General features: G+C 42.6%; 1 protein-coding gene across 8 annotated transcripts in view; it reads left to right on the top strand.

Annotated features, from left to right (window-relative positions):
• Positions 1–13016, top strand: part of skd (mediator complex subunit skuld) — a 101355-nt gene extending 88339 nt beyond the window's left edge. For 6 of the 8 annotated variants that reach the window (XM_089634296.1, XM_089634293.1, XM_089634289.1 and 3 more), the window contains 10 exons: positions 2551–2779; positions 5966–6170; positions 7316–8139; positions 8245–8422; positions 8639–8862; positions 10083–10328; positions 10415–11068; positions 11150–11437; positions 11701–11966; positions 12841–13016. In XM_089634296.1, coding sequence (XP_089490422.1) covers positions 2551–2779; positions 5966–6170; positions 7316–8139; positions 8245–8422; positions 8639–8862; positions 10083–10328; positions 10415–11068; positions 11150–11437; positions 11701–11966; positions 12841–12973 — 3247 coding nt within the window. In that variant the 3' untranslated portion in view covers positions 12974–13016. The remainder of the gene's footprint in view (positions 1–2550; positions 2780–5965; positions 6171–7315; positions 8140–8244; positions 8423–8638; positions 8863–10082; positions 10329–10414; positions 11069–11149; positions 11438–11700; positions 11967–12840) is intronic. The other 2 variants (XM_089634291.1, XM_089634294.1) reach the window with 1 other exon arrangement.
• The last annotated feature ends 3377 nt before the right edge of the window (positions 13017–16393 follow it).

Genomic DNA, 16393 nt, shown 5'->3' with positions numbered 1-16393 from the left:
AGCCTTGTAAGTTCGTGGCATCCAACAACAATCAACGAAATGAGAATATTTTTTGCAATCATTTTAGTGCAAAGTTTGGTAAAGAAACCAGAAGAAAAGATGTACCGGTTCAAAAGTCCGATATTTGAGGCTCCATTTTTTGCACGTACCTTTTCATACAGGCGGTTTTTATTGCTAAAGAAATTTTTGCATTTTAGCAATAATGCTGAATACAACGAATCGACCCACCCCAATCCCAAACTGAACAAAATATGGCCTGTGTATCAATATTTGCAAAAAAATTTCAACAAAGATATATCCCCGAGAAAAATGTGACCATAGATGAAAGTTAGATGTTATACCAAGGACGTTTAGGATGGATACAGTACATGCCACTCAAAAGATGGAAATTCGGCGTGAAGACATATATGATGTGTTGAGTCCACTTCAGGATAAATATGGTCCACAATTATTTATACAGGAAAAAATACCCTTTTTGACCAGAGCTACAAACATCTTCCAGTCTCCTCCCAAGTGGTTATGCCACTAATGAGACCATTGCTCAATAAGGGGTACTTACTGCCTGACAACAGACAATTTTTACTCATCACCAGAATTAGCGGAGTTATTAGTTACAAAAAAAAACAGACACATATGGAACACTAAAATTCAGACGAAAAGGAGTACCCAAAATATTTTTTTTCTAAGAAGGTTGCTCGTGGATACACCAAAGCCTACAGAAAGGGGAAAATCATGATGATGAGGTGGAGAGATAAAAAAAGATGTGTTTTTTCTCTCCACTGATGCAAACTGAATCGGGTAAACAACGCCCAACTGTGGCAAACAAATACAATTTTACGATGGGTGGAGTAGATCGGGTTGACCAGCATTTGGTGATACGCCCTGTCACCAGAAAACAGGGGAAAAATATTACAAAAAAATATTTTTCCACTTTCTGGAGCAAGCACTCTGGAATGCATTTGTGTTGTACAAAAAAAGGGTGGTGTTTCAAATAACTCTACATTTAGAAAAAAGGTAATCTTTCAATATTTAGAAAATTACCATGCAGAAGATTTTTCATCCAAAGGGGGAAGACCATCAAGCAACCCAAACCCCTTACGTCTAACTGAAAGACATTTTATTGATGTAATTCCTCCTACCGCAGGCAAACTGAATGCTGCAAGACGTTGCGCTGTTTGCTGCTCAAAACTAAATCAAAATGGGAAAAAGGTGAGGAAGGAGACAAGGTATTACTGTCCTGACTGTGATGTGGGGCTTTGATCCCTTGTTTCAAAATTTATCACACAAAAAAATCTTTTAGAGTAATAAAATAAATAAAGAGTACTAAAATGTATGGTTTTATTATGAATCCTCGTCGCAGTGAGGTCCATGGCTATCAGTAAACTCCTACTCTTTTTTGTGATTGGCTCGTATGAAGAAGGAATTGGTAAAACGTCATAAATCATAAACCTCTCCATAATCAGCAGTTCACTTTGAAAGTGTAGTGAAAAAATGGCCTAAGAAAAGGTGTTATGTTCATTTTGACCGCCCACCAACAATCGCTGGCTACCTCATTTGCAGAATGTATCGAGATTTTGTTGATTCAATACAAAATATATTTGATAAAATATTCCATAGAATATTATTACAAAAAATATTCGGTGACATCTTATGTTGAGAATCTCTGACTTACAAAAGGATATAAAAAGGGTCATAAATGAGTCTGTTGTCTAAAAGTAATTATAAGTCTGGTATTTTGAAAACAAGTATTGTTATTGCGAAATCTAATGAAAAAAAAACCCGATGTTTTTTTACCTACATTTTGAATAATAACCCAAAGGTAGGGCGGTTAATATGCCCTGTATTAAATTCGGGTAGTATCTTCTTAGTAAATTCGTAATATTACGTCTTATTACAGTGTAAATCGATTCAGATTTACAAAATAATATTACTAATTAGTATTTTTTCGACAATCGAATTTTTTTCGAATTGTGCGATCAAATTTTCATGCATGAATAAATTAAGAATTATGAATTAATAAACCATTTTGTATGAAAAAAAATTTCTGGGGTTATTTTTTTTGGCTAAAATTTCAAATTACGCGTTTTTTCGGCTTATCAGGGTTCAAATTAAAGTGGTTCTACTGTATTGTGAAATAAACTATTGAAAACAATATTTCATTTTATCTGGTTACCGTTACAATATTAATTTTATTGAATGATAACTGCGTGATTATGAAGTAAACGATGAGGGGTTATATGAACTAGAACCAATACATGCTCTGTAATGCACAAATTATGATGACATTGCACCGCATTCAAGCAGATATTGCCCCAAGTATGCTGACTGACGCGTAGGATTCGTCGGGTTCGCCAACCCATTGAATTGACGACCGGCAGGTGGGCGACCGCGGGGATAATCTAGATATTTTACTGCATGTGGAGGTGATAATTTGGTGTTGTGGTTTTGATTCTGACCAGCAAAAGACACAGTCGTCTTAAACAGGAAAAAAATATTTTGAGAATTATAATTGCGATGCATCTTAAATGATATTTTCTTATAATGTTCCAGTGTGGGTAGCATATCGCAGCCCGCCTCGGTGCAGGGTGTAGGCAGCGTAGCGGTGGCAGCCCCCGTGTCGCCACCACCCTCACCGGCCCCCTCTTCGTGCGCCCCCGCCGTGCAGCAGGACGCCTGCGCGCTGCTGCTCAACCTGCTGCTAGCCGACACGGCCATCAACATCTTCCGCGACCACAACTTCGACAGCTGCACCATGTGCGTTTGCAACGCCGGGCCCAAGGTACACACACAACCAGGCTGAGGTTTTATAGGTTACTTGCGTTTATGATGGTATTATTCTACCTACACAACGGAGATGTTGTTCGGAAGGAAACTCTTTAGAAGATCTCACTCTTGGGTGCCTGCTCACCAGCTGCTTGGCTTGCCAGATCGGGAGAGGCTGGTTTGGGGAGACCCTTGACCTCTCCGACTGGTCTTCCCACCCATTGCCTTGCGCCAGGGGTAAATTCGTACCAATATGCCAGAGGTCTGAGGGGCTAAATGATTCTCCTGTAATTATTTATTATTTCACTTCAGCGTAATGAACATAATGTTGTCCTTCTCAAAGAACTAGTCAATACAAATGTCAGTGCTTAATTTTACATCACACTTCTCAAAACATAAGGCTCTATTGAACTATTGAATCTGTGGGTAATTGAAGGTGTGTGACTTTATTATGATTGGGTAGTTGTGAGTATGTATCATGATGGGATTCATATCGCGTAGGTCACATCATGACGGGGTGTAGATCTGTGCCGATGCTCGAATGTGTGGTCGCAGCAATATAGTTGGTTCTCGATGCCATGCGGGCGGAGGCTGGACGGTGCGCTAGGCCGGAGACGCAAGTGGGCCGGCGCGGCGTCGGTTGGCAAAGTGTCACCGGGTGCATGAGTTGGTGAGTACTAGTAGACTGACTGGATGGGCTTATACAGGGTTTTCCAATAAGAGGAATACCGAACAGGGGGAACACGGGTTCACAAACAAATGTTTTATGCTCTACCTCAGTTGATTTTTACACCACATACTCTATAATTTAGGTAATCCTAGAAAAACTATTCAGTTATCGATCTACATTTAAAAAAACACATTGCATTACTATTTTTTTTAGACATTAAATAATTTACAACAAATTCTGGAAATATATCCTTCCTCCCGTCCCATTTCAGCTTAGTAACATCGCCTGATGTTGTCCCGTTCCTATCTCTTCCATTGCCTACCATACAACATCTGCTGAGTCCTTCATGTGGTGAGATACCGCGAGCTATGAACTCTACCGTAAAAGTTGCATTTTAATAGAAAGGGCTGTGTCGTAATATTTGATTCACGTTCGCTTTCCTACTATCGCTTTTTGCCTTTTTGCATTACTTAAATAACTGACCACTAGCCGAAAGATGGGTGTTGGCATAGATGAACAATACTAATAATTTTCGCTTACACTGCATATTTCGTATGTCCTTTTACAATACTAAAATGTTCTCTTGCCGGGCTGAGATGTTGGCCTGTCTGGAATACATCTAAAAGACAAAGACATTTGTTTTATTTACAATTTTTGAAGGAATGTGGACACAAGGAGTTTGACAAAAGTAAAGTATGGTTTTAAAAAGTCTGTCGCAAACGTGTGTTTTAGTTGATTCCTAACTTTGTGGTAAATACTTATTTTTCACCCTTCTGGTTCGGTCTCAAAAATAATTAGAACATTTTAAACTTTTGCTTGACTCGAATAAAATCGATAATTAAGGTATTTTTATTTTATATTCACGATAGCGAATAAATTTTCTGTAATGATTTACAATGTGCTATTTTCGATTTGCCGCCAAATAAAAATGTTCATTTTTATCTGCGAAAATGGCTAAATCGAAAGTTGGTGTCACGCCGGGCAACGATGGTGACAGCTGTTTCAGCAGGCAGTGTTTGAACCGTTTCGGAATGTGTGCTTTGTCATCATCATCCCCTGGTGGGTCTTGGCCTCCTCAAGAGTCTTCCTCCACACATCTCGGTCCCGCGCCAGCTCTCTCCAGTGCTTTTTAAAAACAATAATTACGTTTTATTCTGGGATTTGAACTCGCGACTGAGGATCTTCACCGACGCCGCCAATAAAAAATAGAGAGAGTGATTTCCCGGTTTCCCACACATATCCTATTACGAGTTTATGAATATCGTTTCTCTAGATCTTTCATAAATATTACAGCATCGGTGGTCGAGGGGTAAGGCTCTAGACTAGCAAGCTGGAGGTCGTGGGTTCAAATACCGGCGTGCGCAAGTAAATTTTAATTGATTACTTTGTTATATTTCACAAATTACTGACCAGCATTCAGTTTAAACGTTGCTTGAAATGGCTTTGGCCTTGTTTGGTGACCAGATCTGAATAGCCAGGTACTTTCTCACCTTCCCTTCCCCACTAACTTCAGCCTCACAACATTCCCCATTTGGGAATGCCATAGTTTCCAGTTGGTTATGAGCAGTTGGGACTCTTGTGGTGTATAATATTCACATAAAAAATCAAGAAAGGAATTTCTGAGGTTACAGGTTAAAAATACCTTGTTTTTTCACTATTTTCTGAACCTCCATTTTATTTCGGCCCTCGACAGACTCGATTTGATGTCATCTGCAGTAAAAAACCATTCACCGTCAAAAATATAAGTATTGTACTGAAAAAGAAAAACTTTTAATATAATAACTCCTTTTTTTAATATTCATTTTATGCCTGTAATTTGTACCTACAAACGAATTCATCTTTTATGGTAAGGCAAACAATAATTTGACCCTAAATGTAAATATAAAATATCAAATCATAAATTAGGAATTATAACCTTCATTAACATCTATTCGATTCCATAATATTCGAAATAATATCCGTACCTAGCTTAGTAGATTTTTAAAAGTTTAAAAATATATCCATCATTTACAGACTACCCTGTGCAACAAACTAGCTATGCTGTAATCGCCAATCGCCAGTCGAGATTCAGAATCGAGGAGTTATGCTCGTTATCGGCCCGCCTTCCCAGTTTTCTATGGAAAAAGGCGCATTATTGTCTAAATTCATTAGAATATTAACTGAAATTATTTAGATAGTGGCTACTGAAACATGATGAACCCTCCCCCCTACTTATTACCAAACATGATGAATATACTCCCCCCCTACTTATTACCAAACATGATGAATATACTCCCCCCCTACTTATTATCAAACATGATGAATATAATCCCCCCTAATTGTCAAACATGATGAATATACTTCCCCCTAATTATTTACAAACATGATGAATATACTCCCCCCTAATTATTACCAACACAAATTACATACGATTATGTCATTAACATCCTTTAATAAGCAAAAAAAATATTATTATTAACATCTGCCTGCTTATGGAAAACATTTAAAGAGCATGTTTCTTCTTGGTACTCAAATTATTTTTTAATTTTCCAGGTGGTTGGCAACATTCGAGGAGCGGATTCGGGTGTATATCTTTGGGGCTCCCCCTTGTCTCCTGACAGCCCCTCGCCCTCCCCCAACCCGGGGGCCCCGCCTGACGAGGAACCCATCCGGTGTAGCTGCGGCTTTAGCGCCGTGGTCAACCGCCGTCTGGCTCACAGGGCCGGCCTGTTCTATGAGGATGAGATGGAGATCACAGGTTGGTGCCATACTAATAATATTATACAGGGTGTCCGGGGGTAAAATGCACTAACTTCGGGGGGTGATTCTACACGATAGTAGAAGTAAAAAAGATAAAACTTTATTCGAAATTGTAACTTTTTTTCCCATACTAAAATATTTATTTATTCATACAAACAATTCATCTTCTTTACCCAGAAACTACGAAGTTATTTGTCTTTTCTACTTCTAATATCATGTATAATCACCCCTCGAAGTTATTATTATTATTACCTCCGCACACCCAGTATAAAGGCGTACTACTGATAGTTCTGTTGGTATGCACTATATGCCGGCCTGCCTCAGAAACAAATCAATAGAATCCAGTCAGTTTTTAATGCTGCGGCGAGCGAATCTAAGTATGGATCGCCTTCGCTGGCTTCGATGCCCTGAAAGAATAGAGTTTAAGATCTGCTTAATGTCCTTCAAAGCATTGCAAGGAATGGCGCCAGCCTATATATCGGAACTATGTGCCTGACAAAACTCGAGCAATAGACAGCTGTATTAGTAATCGTCTAACCAAACTTTCTAGGTCAAATCCAGCCGTTTACTATTATCACTCTTTTAGTGTAACTGGCCCGCTCATTTAGAATAGACTTCCCTCAGCTCTTAGTAATCTCCAGAATTTGGCTGAATTTAAACGGGCTTTAAAAACAAAATAATTTATAAAAATCCTACCATTCATAAATCTTAACATCTTTTCAATATTTTATAATAAGCCATATTCTCAAACTTTCGGTAATTGTTTCATTTCGGTTGTCTACTCAGAATATTCTCTTTTGTGAGCACAAACTATAATAGCACTGTTGTTATTCTTTGTTTTGTCATCGCTTTGTATAAACTGTACATTTAGTGTTTATTTGATAAGTAATAATTTGATGGATAAGGCGTACTGTAGGAATAATTTTAAGTACATGACCTCTAATACTAAATGACTAATTTAAAGTTTGTTATAGTAAAGCGCACTTGAAGTGAAATGACACAACACTGTGTTATTATTATTATTCTGTTGTAACCTTTCCCTCTTTCTGTTTTAGCAATGTATGTGACAGAAAGAGAGGTTAAGGTTAAGCTCTCTATGACATGACAATACTGACTAATATTGTGATAATGTTTGTTATGCAGGCTTAGCGGAAGACCCAGCGGAGTATAAGAGAGAAGGAGGAGTGTTTGGAGACCCTGACAGAACGACGGCAACGGCCTTAGTGGAGCTGGTGAGAGAACAGTGCGGGGTTCTGGGGAACAGCTCCAGCGCCCTGCAGCTGTGTGCCGCAGAGGTGGCGGAGCGTCTCAGTGCTGCCGAGCCCCGCCTGCACCTGCTAGAGTACGCGGACTGCGGAGATGCGGCGGCCCTGGCCCTGGAGGCTGCGGCGGGTCGGGCCGCTCCCGCGCTGCACCGCTGGCCCTTCCTCCGAGCCCCCGCACCTACTGCCGGTCGGGACGTGGTGCGACTCATGCGCCGCCTACAACCTTTATTACAAGACGCCATCCAGAAGAAATGTAGTACGAGAATGTGGGACGCTGTGGCGGGCCCGCTGACCTGGAGACAATTCCACCGCTTGGCCGGAAGAGGCACGGATGATCTGTGCGAACCTCAACCGGTACCACCATTGCTCGTGGGGCATGACCGAGACTGGGTAGCCCTCTCCCCGCACGCCCTACAGTACTGGGACCGCCTGCTGCTGGAGCCCTACTCGTACTCCCGGGACGCGGCCTATGTCGTACTGTTGCCCGACAGTCCTGCGTTGTTGCCACGCGTAAAGGCTTTCTTCCGAGACCTCAGCACGGCCTACGAGCAATGTCGACTAGGCCGACATGCCCCCCTGGTGCGGCTGGCGAGGGACGGTTTACTACGTGTGCCTCGCAGTCCCAGACCCGAACCGCTCGACGACTGGTTCAACAACCTGGCCGACAACACATCCACGGATATTCTGAGACTCTACGCTCAGGTGAGCGTCAACCTCCCCTTAAATTCAAAGTCAATATTCCAACTGCAACTAATGTACAAATAACCGTGTGCTGCTTATGTAATGCTTATATTATTATGTGTACAGACGTGTCGTGGAGTATTAGCGCCCGCGCTGTCGGCCATGCAGTTTGACCACACACTGCTGGACCCCGAGGGCAGTGGAGGGGGGGCGCGCCCTCCCCCCGCTCCCGAGAGGCCCGCACCTTCCCCCATGGCACCCCCAGAACACCCGCCCACTACACCTACTAGTAATAACGATCATGGTAAGCTATATTACAGTAAAACCAAGATAGAGGTGTTAGAAGTTAGAAGTGTTCTGGCAGCCGGAGACCTGCAATTGCAGTGTTGAAGAATTTATATTGGCCTTAACAAAAATATATTCTTTCCGGCTCCTACGAGCATGGCGAGTACCCTATGAGAGTTTGACATCATATATGTATGATTAGTTGGCATGTTATATAACCATTTCCCATCAACAGAAGCTGAAAGCAACTCGTCGGCCTCTATGAATACAGACACGGGGGCAGGAGAGGCGGCAGGAGCCACCGGAGACGAAGAGGGCTCTGCCCCCTGCGTAGTGGTATACCTCCTAGAACCCGGTGCGGGTGGAGAACGGAGAACCGCCTGCCTGGCTATGTTACGAGCCGCCACTACGCTAATGGCCTCCTTGCCCGAACACATACGAGCCAATGTCTCCGTGCAGGTACTGTGCTCGCTCCTCCCCACTAGACACGGGACACACTATAATGAAATATTCTCCTCTATAAGAGTCAACACTCTGTTGATCTCATTTATGATTGACATTTGGTAGAGTTGCATTCTCGTGTGCTATTAATGGTCCTCTGGGATCACTTTGTATACTTTCAGAGGTTTAATCATAGATTTTTTGGAACGCTACGAATCACTCACTATGAACAATAAAGCAATGTGTTTGTCTTCCGAGGGGCTGAGAAAGAAGTCTAGTTTAGTTGCCAGAGATGATGATTAGATAATGGCAAATGATAATTGTTTACCCCAATGACGTTGACTCCGAGTAATAATATCTGCAACCTGAAAGCAGCCGACAGTTGGGAGTTTTCTGTTGCAAGCAGATTATAAGAAGAATTATTACAAACGCACATGAGGAGAAGGACAACATTGTGATTGCTGTATTTTGTGCACTTCGGAGTAATGACTCGCAATAAATGCGTAAATAAGATGAACCTTAATAATTTTATTTAATCCTTTATGATTATTATGAAATTTTATTATTGCTTTATACTGTCAAAGTCAAGCTTCTTTTTGTTGGACCTAAACAAGCTGTGAGGTGCTAACAACCGTGACACCCGTTTCAAGAGTGGACAATACTCTGGCTTCTTTCTAAGGACTTGTTGCTCAGCCCCTGTAGGAGAATACTCATTATTGAGAGTGATAGAAAGATGTTAGCAAACGCCAATCACTGTAGCCTTCTGCGCTTTCTTCTGGAAAATACATTTGTTTTTTACTTTCCTGATTCAAATGAATCTGTCTCTTCAAAGTGTGGTTGGTAGAAGTTCCCGTACGGGCAGTTCTCGCTGTAACGAGTAAATTCCATAAAAATTCATTCCCGACACTAATGTACGGGCTAAAAGCAGACCTGATCCTGCTCTGATAACTCTGACGACAGACGTCTGACCTCTTGACCTACCTCATTCACTTTTCAGTTTCTTTTATTGTTTTAATTCACAATAAACAGTTAAATAAAGCTGTGTGACCGGCAAGGTGGGTAAGTGATTAGTAATGGGGCGTGCCAGATTGATAGGGAAACAAGGCATAAGTGCTTATTCTGGGAGAGACAAAGCGAGAACTGGCCGAGGGGAACACCTACAGAGGCCAGTGAGAGCGGAAAGCAGGCTGGTTGGTGGGTTGGTCGCTTGCTACAACAGCGGGTATGTTGGTTTGCAGTTGATATCGTGGGAGTCCATCTGTGAGGCGGAGGTCAGTAAGGCCGCGGGCGAGGTGGGGGGGCGGGGGCGGCGGCGGGGCGCGTCGCTGCGCTCGCTCGCCCTGGCCGTGTTCTCGCAGTGCAGGAGACAGCTTCAGCATCTCACCAACATCAAGTCTCTCACCGGGTTCGGGACAGCGGCTAACGCTGACCTGTTCCTGAAGAACAAAGATGTGAGTTTGTTTAGAAACTTGTACAAAAGCCATGTAATTATTATTTCTTTTTTTATTTTCATTAATGGAATATTATACCCACTGTCAGAAAACTAACCCTGTCACCTTTTTCTTTCTAGGAGAAGAATCGATTGCCATACCGGCTTTATGTGCCACCTTACGTACTAGCCCCGCCGCGTCCGCTCAAAGATATTGCGGAAACGTTTGGGCAACCGGCACCCGAGGCTAGCTCAGTATTATACGTATCTTATTGCCTGTCAGCGGACCAGAGCTGGCTACTGGCCGTAGCGACGGACGGAAGAGGGGAACTGTTGGACTCTTGCAGTATAAACGTAGATGTTCCCGGGCGGGCGCGACGGAGACGAGCTCCGCCCGCTCGACGCCTTGGCCTCACTAAGCTCATGGACTTCACGCTCGGAGTCATGAGTCAGTCTGTCCAACCCTGGAGACTGGTGGTGGGTCGGATAGGAAGGATTGGACACGGAGAGCTCAAAGGGTGGAGCTGGCTCTTGTCCCGGAAGAACCTGCTGAAAGCGTCGCAAGCCCTGCGGGAGGTGTGCTCCTCTTGCTCCCTGCTGTACCCCGGCGGAGCCCCCTGCATCCTGAGTGCCTGCTTGGTGTCTACGGAGCCCGACTCGGCGCTGCGTCTCTTGGCGGATCAGTTCACGCCGGACGAGCGCTTCTCGCAAGCTTCTGTGGCCTCACATCTGTCTACCCCACAGGATGTGTCCTGCACACACATTCTCGTCTTCCCCACCAGTGCTACAACACAGGTAACTAAGTTTTGCAGTCCTCGTTACTGAATTAGCATAGTTATCCAGTCCTCATCACTAAAGATGCGTGTTGTTTTGCAGTCCTCGCAGACAGCATTCCAAGAGCAGCATATCAACGGGCCGGAGCTGGGCGATGAGGAGCTATTCTCTGCCCTGAATGACGACATGCCGGACGGAATTGAGAGTATGAATGACTTCAGCGACATCTTCAACGGCTGGGCTGGAGGCATGCAGAGCCCGGGAGGCTCGCCCGGCAGCGAGGGCCAGCGGCGCGGCGAAGAGGGGGGCACCTCGCGCCCCGGCTCACCGGGAAGGCCGGCCAACCACCACGGGGCACATTCGCCCATGTCAGATCAAGGCAATGCCAGGGTAACTTATTTTTCTTTATAATACAACATTAATGATACTGTTTCCTTATTATTTCAACTGCCATATTGTAACATCTTCATAACATCCTTTTAAGCGCGTTCCGCAGGTTTATGGTAAAACAGTTGTAGGCATTTTTATCATGTATCAAAATGAGCGCACATATATGAGCTGGTAGCATTAGCGTAGAGGTACTGCCGACTACTGAACAATGATTGAAAAACCTATGCCAAGCTGTCTTAAATATATATTGTGTGTGTATACAGTGCGGGTGGGAAGAAGTGGGCGCATTGCTGCAGCAGCCGCTGGCGCTTGGCTACCTGGTGAGCACGGCGCCGCTGGGCCGCATGCCGCGCTGGTGGTGGGCGGCCTGTGCGCACGCCGCCCCCGCCTGCCCTGCCTTCCTCAAGAACGCCCTCCACCTGCACTCGCCCGCCGTGCAGCAGACCAGCGACGACCTCCTGCAGCAGCCCCAGCAGCCGCAGCCGCCGCAACACCCCCTCGACTCTCACTACACCACCGACGTGCTGAGGTACGCTTTCACTCTTTTTAACCCCTCTGTTCTAACCAAAAAAATATTATCAAATATTCCCACTTGTCATTTATAATTTCAAATAGATTCGCCATTTTTTGAAGGTTGATGGAGGACAATATGCAATTAAAAATGCAAAAGAATAAAGTTTTTAAATCGCTTTCTGATACTTTTTCTTGCAAACTTTATTTACCACTTTACTTAAATAAAAAAAAAAAACACTTATTTAGACAAACTTTTCATAAACATTACTTTTTTTTTCCATTCGATATAAAAAATATATGTTTTTTAAATTGGCAAATCTTAATCTAGTTGTTTAGCTATTTTCTGTTCAGTAGAATTATTTCAAATTAAATAGACAGGAGGATCTGTAAAAAGAATGCTTGGTGCTCTCTCTTTATAAATATGTTTATATTGTATGTCTGACCATAATAGAAAAGGAGACGAAACGAGGTTATCCCCCCCACACAATCTATAATATATTACGTACTGTCAATGTGAGTGAGTTATGAGTAGGCAGTGTATTAACCGCATTGACTGCATTGCACAGCACCTTGGAGTTGACCCTTTACATCGTTTCCTTGGAAGATAAGCCATTGCCGGTACTATCTTTCAATGCTCCCCGTGGAGTATTCCTTCAGTATTGCCCTGGTGAATGACCACCTTTCAGAATCGAAACGTTGCTTGAAATGGCTTTTGCCGTGTTTGGTGACCAGATCCGAATATCCAGGTACTTCCCTATCTTTTCATCCATCATTCTCTTCTCATACTGGATGCCATAGTCTCACTAGCTCCAGATGCAGATGGTTGGGACCAGTTGAAACTCTTATTTATGCACTCGCACAAAATAATATAAAATGTTTATCTCATTCAGGTATGTGCTGGAGGGCTACAACGCGCTCTCCTGGCTAGCGCTGGACAACAACAGCCACGACCGGTTATCGTGTCTGCCGGCGCACGTACAAGTGCTGATGAAGCTCTACCACCTCACTGCGGCGCTGGTCTAGTAGCTGCCTGTGATACTGATGGAACTCTATCACCTCACTAGGTGTCTGTCTGGTGGCCGCCTGTGATACTGATGTAACTCTACCACCTCACTAGGTGTCGGTCTGGTGGCCGCCTGTGGTGCAGTTGAAACTACCACCTCACTAGGTGTCAGTCTGGTGGCCGCCTGTGGTGCAGTTGAAACTACCACCTCACTAGGTGTCAGTCTGGTGGCCGCCTGTGGTGCAGTTGAAGCTACCACCTCACTAGGTGTCGGTCTGGTGGCCGCCTGTGGTGCAGTTGAAGCTACCACCTCATTAGGTGTCGGTCTGGTGGCCGCCTGTGGTGCTATTGAAGCCACCACCTCACTGCGGCGTCGGTCTAGTCGTGGCCGCCTCGGTGAATCTCAGCCCCGCTGGATCCAAGCAATTAGTTACCTGAAGAAATTTATCTTGAATATAATTTGAGATTAATAATAATGAAGAATATATTTAGTAGATTTTATACTTAACATTACAAACGTGGAGACAGACGGCAATGTGATGTCTCCACGCAATATCACGTATGGCAAATAAACATTATCCACTTGTGTGTGGGAGGATTCAGAAAGTATTGAGAGAGTATCATCACATCACATCACATCATGAGGGGACTCGGCCTGCCATGGTTCTTGTTAATGTTTGGTTAGCCAAATGAGAAGCATTGACGTGAACACCTTCACAATCCACAGTAAAATGTCTGCGATCTGTATTTATAATAAACAAATTATTACAAGTTAATTATGCAATACAAATGTGATAGAAGATTTTAAAACTTGTTACATGAAATATAAGTAAATTTTATACCAGGATTTTAATTACAGCGCTTTCTGCTTGGATTTTTCTATATTTATTTGTATGAGTATCTCTTGTTAGTATAATTTGTTTCCAATGTGTCCAGTCTCGACAAGAAGTCAATTTCATAATATAGCTAGTTCCCGTGTTTAGTTGGGCAGTGGGAGGCAGAAGCTCCGATGTTAAATATAAATATTTATTGTTATTTATGAAAGGAATAATATATTGTTAGGTGAGCTCCTGCCCCTGCACCGAGTCCTAGCTTATTTTTATACACATAACTGCCTTACTCGTCACTCGTCACCCGTCACCAGTGTGACTAGCGTCAGTGTTCACGGTTGCATCTGAATATGAAGTTTACGAGTGTTAACCTTACCCAGCCAAAGAGTTTGTTAGTACTACTGTAGTTAGGACAGTTCCCCTCGTTGGACGGTTTCTTCCATCTGCGCATTGTGAAGAGGCTAAGTATTTATATAAGTTAGGTAACTTTGCTAATGAAACTCTTTTTAGTGTTTTTAAATGGTTTTATTTTTGTTTAATTATTGTATTTTATTTTTTATTACCTTTTGATAACGGCGTATTTAAGACTTGTTTGTATGTATATATATTTATACAATATTAGAATGGCAATTATGGTGAATTATTTTTGTGAATAAGAATGAGAAGCCGGGGCCAACCGTAGCTAATTGTGATGTGTCGCCCCTCGGTGCAATCAAACGTCGTCGAGTGTAAATATATACTGTCCCGTCTCTCTTACGTGTACATACTAGCCACTAGCCACTAGCCACTAGCTGTAGCCTGTCCTGTCGCCTGTCTACCTGCCCACCCGTCTGGCAAACAATTGTGTAAATACCCGGCAAGGCGCTCCCGGCACGGGCGACAAACAAACAGACAGACAAACAAACAAACCCCGCATTGTAGGTAGAGCAATCAATCTATAGGAAATCATTTCAACAACTTGATATTAATATAACTTTATAAATAATTATACATATAGATAATTACCAATTAAAAATATTACATATTTAAACTGAATTTTACTTTGACCACCCCACTGTCCCTACAGGTCTGCTGCGGGATACTGCCCAGTACACAGGTAATAAAGGCATTCCGCTGATAGATAACTCCTCTGTGACCTCTCCCTCCCAAAGAGGGGTGACAATCCTCATTACTCCCGGCAGACAGGACCATTCCTGCCTGCCGGGAGTAACCTACATACTTCATCGCTCCGAAAGCAAATGGGCACTTTGATTGCGGTACGGTATGGCGATGTTTGGAGTTATGAATGTAATTCGTCATTTGTTAAATTGTGGGAATATTATATTTATCCCATCGGCGGCATATGTCTTTGAGTTCACGAAAACACTAATTTATTTCACGCATTTAAAATTGACAGATGGCCCCTCTCTTTTAGAGATATGTTTCACAAATGACGTTCTTATGTCCAAAATTTGCAATCTTCTATAGAAAACACACATAAAAGAAACGTAGCCGCCCAATTGTGGTGGCGGGTATGCCAGGATGGGTTAAGAAATAAACTTAATTTCAAAATATCCTTGCGCACAATTATTTTTACTCCACAAAAAGTTAAGAGTGCGTACGTTGTTCTCAATAGTCGATTTGTGCACAAGTGCCCTTTTGCTTGTGGGGTGACGATGACATCCCATTAAATAAACACCAATGACAAAACGGTGCTCTGCAGAACACTCATATGATCCAGATAAAACCACACATTTTTGACAGGCCTAAAACCATACGCGCCAAGTACAAATGATAAAATATTACTACAAACGAAAAAGTTTTTCGCCAGTTTTCTTTGCAGTTGTTTTTTCTTTCATCTGCTGATTTGTTTCTTATGGTTTTCAACCCTTCAAATAATAAATATTTACAGACTAACATTTACAGGCCTATCTTATCAGGTCTACTTACAATGCATAGTTAATTTTTTGTGAATATACTAATTCAACGGAAGCGTGACTATATCTATCAATAAATACAATTTTTTCCTGTATTTTGAATACTTTGTTGCTCTGCTAGTAAAACAATAAGTAACTTACAAAAATACATAATATTCATTTGTTAAAACGCTACCAAAAATATGCAAAGGCACACACACATACACACTGATATTATTATGATGTAATGTGAGTTGCTATTCTTTTGTGCAGTGAAGCCTCTGTTGGAAATTGATTAGTTGGGGACGCCCCAGGCCTCATAAAATACTCGAGTCGAGTTATGGAGTCAAAAATACCAGAAGAATATACATATAAAAAGAGTGGTTTTTCATTTTGTCTGCCTGTAGCTGAGACAAAATGGCATGATGTTTTGTTTATTAATCTCGGTATGGAACCTTTGGGTTTTAAGTTATGCCTTTTGCGCTTCCTCCTATTTAGCCAACGCTTCGGATAGCGTTACAGTGTTCATCATCAGGAGAGATGTGATGCACACTGCAACTCTGTCCGAAACATTGGCTAAAGAAGGAGGAATCCCAACATGTAAAAATCTCAAATCATAATTTTAACGCTAAAGACTGGGTTTATCAAACATCATAACGTTTAATGACCACCGAATCCACGATCGACGTATGGCCTACCTGACTCTCAAAGACAC

The sequence above is a fragment of the Hesperophylax consimilis genome, chromosome 8 (genome assembly GCF_061612785.1).
Source record: "Hesperophylax consimilis isolate HC1 chromosome 8, BYU_Hcon_1.0, whole genome shotgun sequence".
NCBI lineage: Eukaryota > Metazoa > Arthropoda > Insecta > Trichoptera > Limnephilidae > Hesperophylax > Hesperophylax consimilis.
This window is presented reverse-complemented; position numbering and strand designations above follow the sequence as displayed.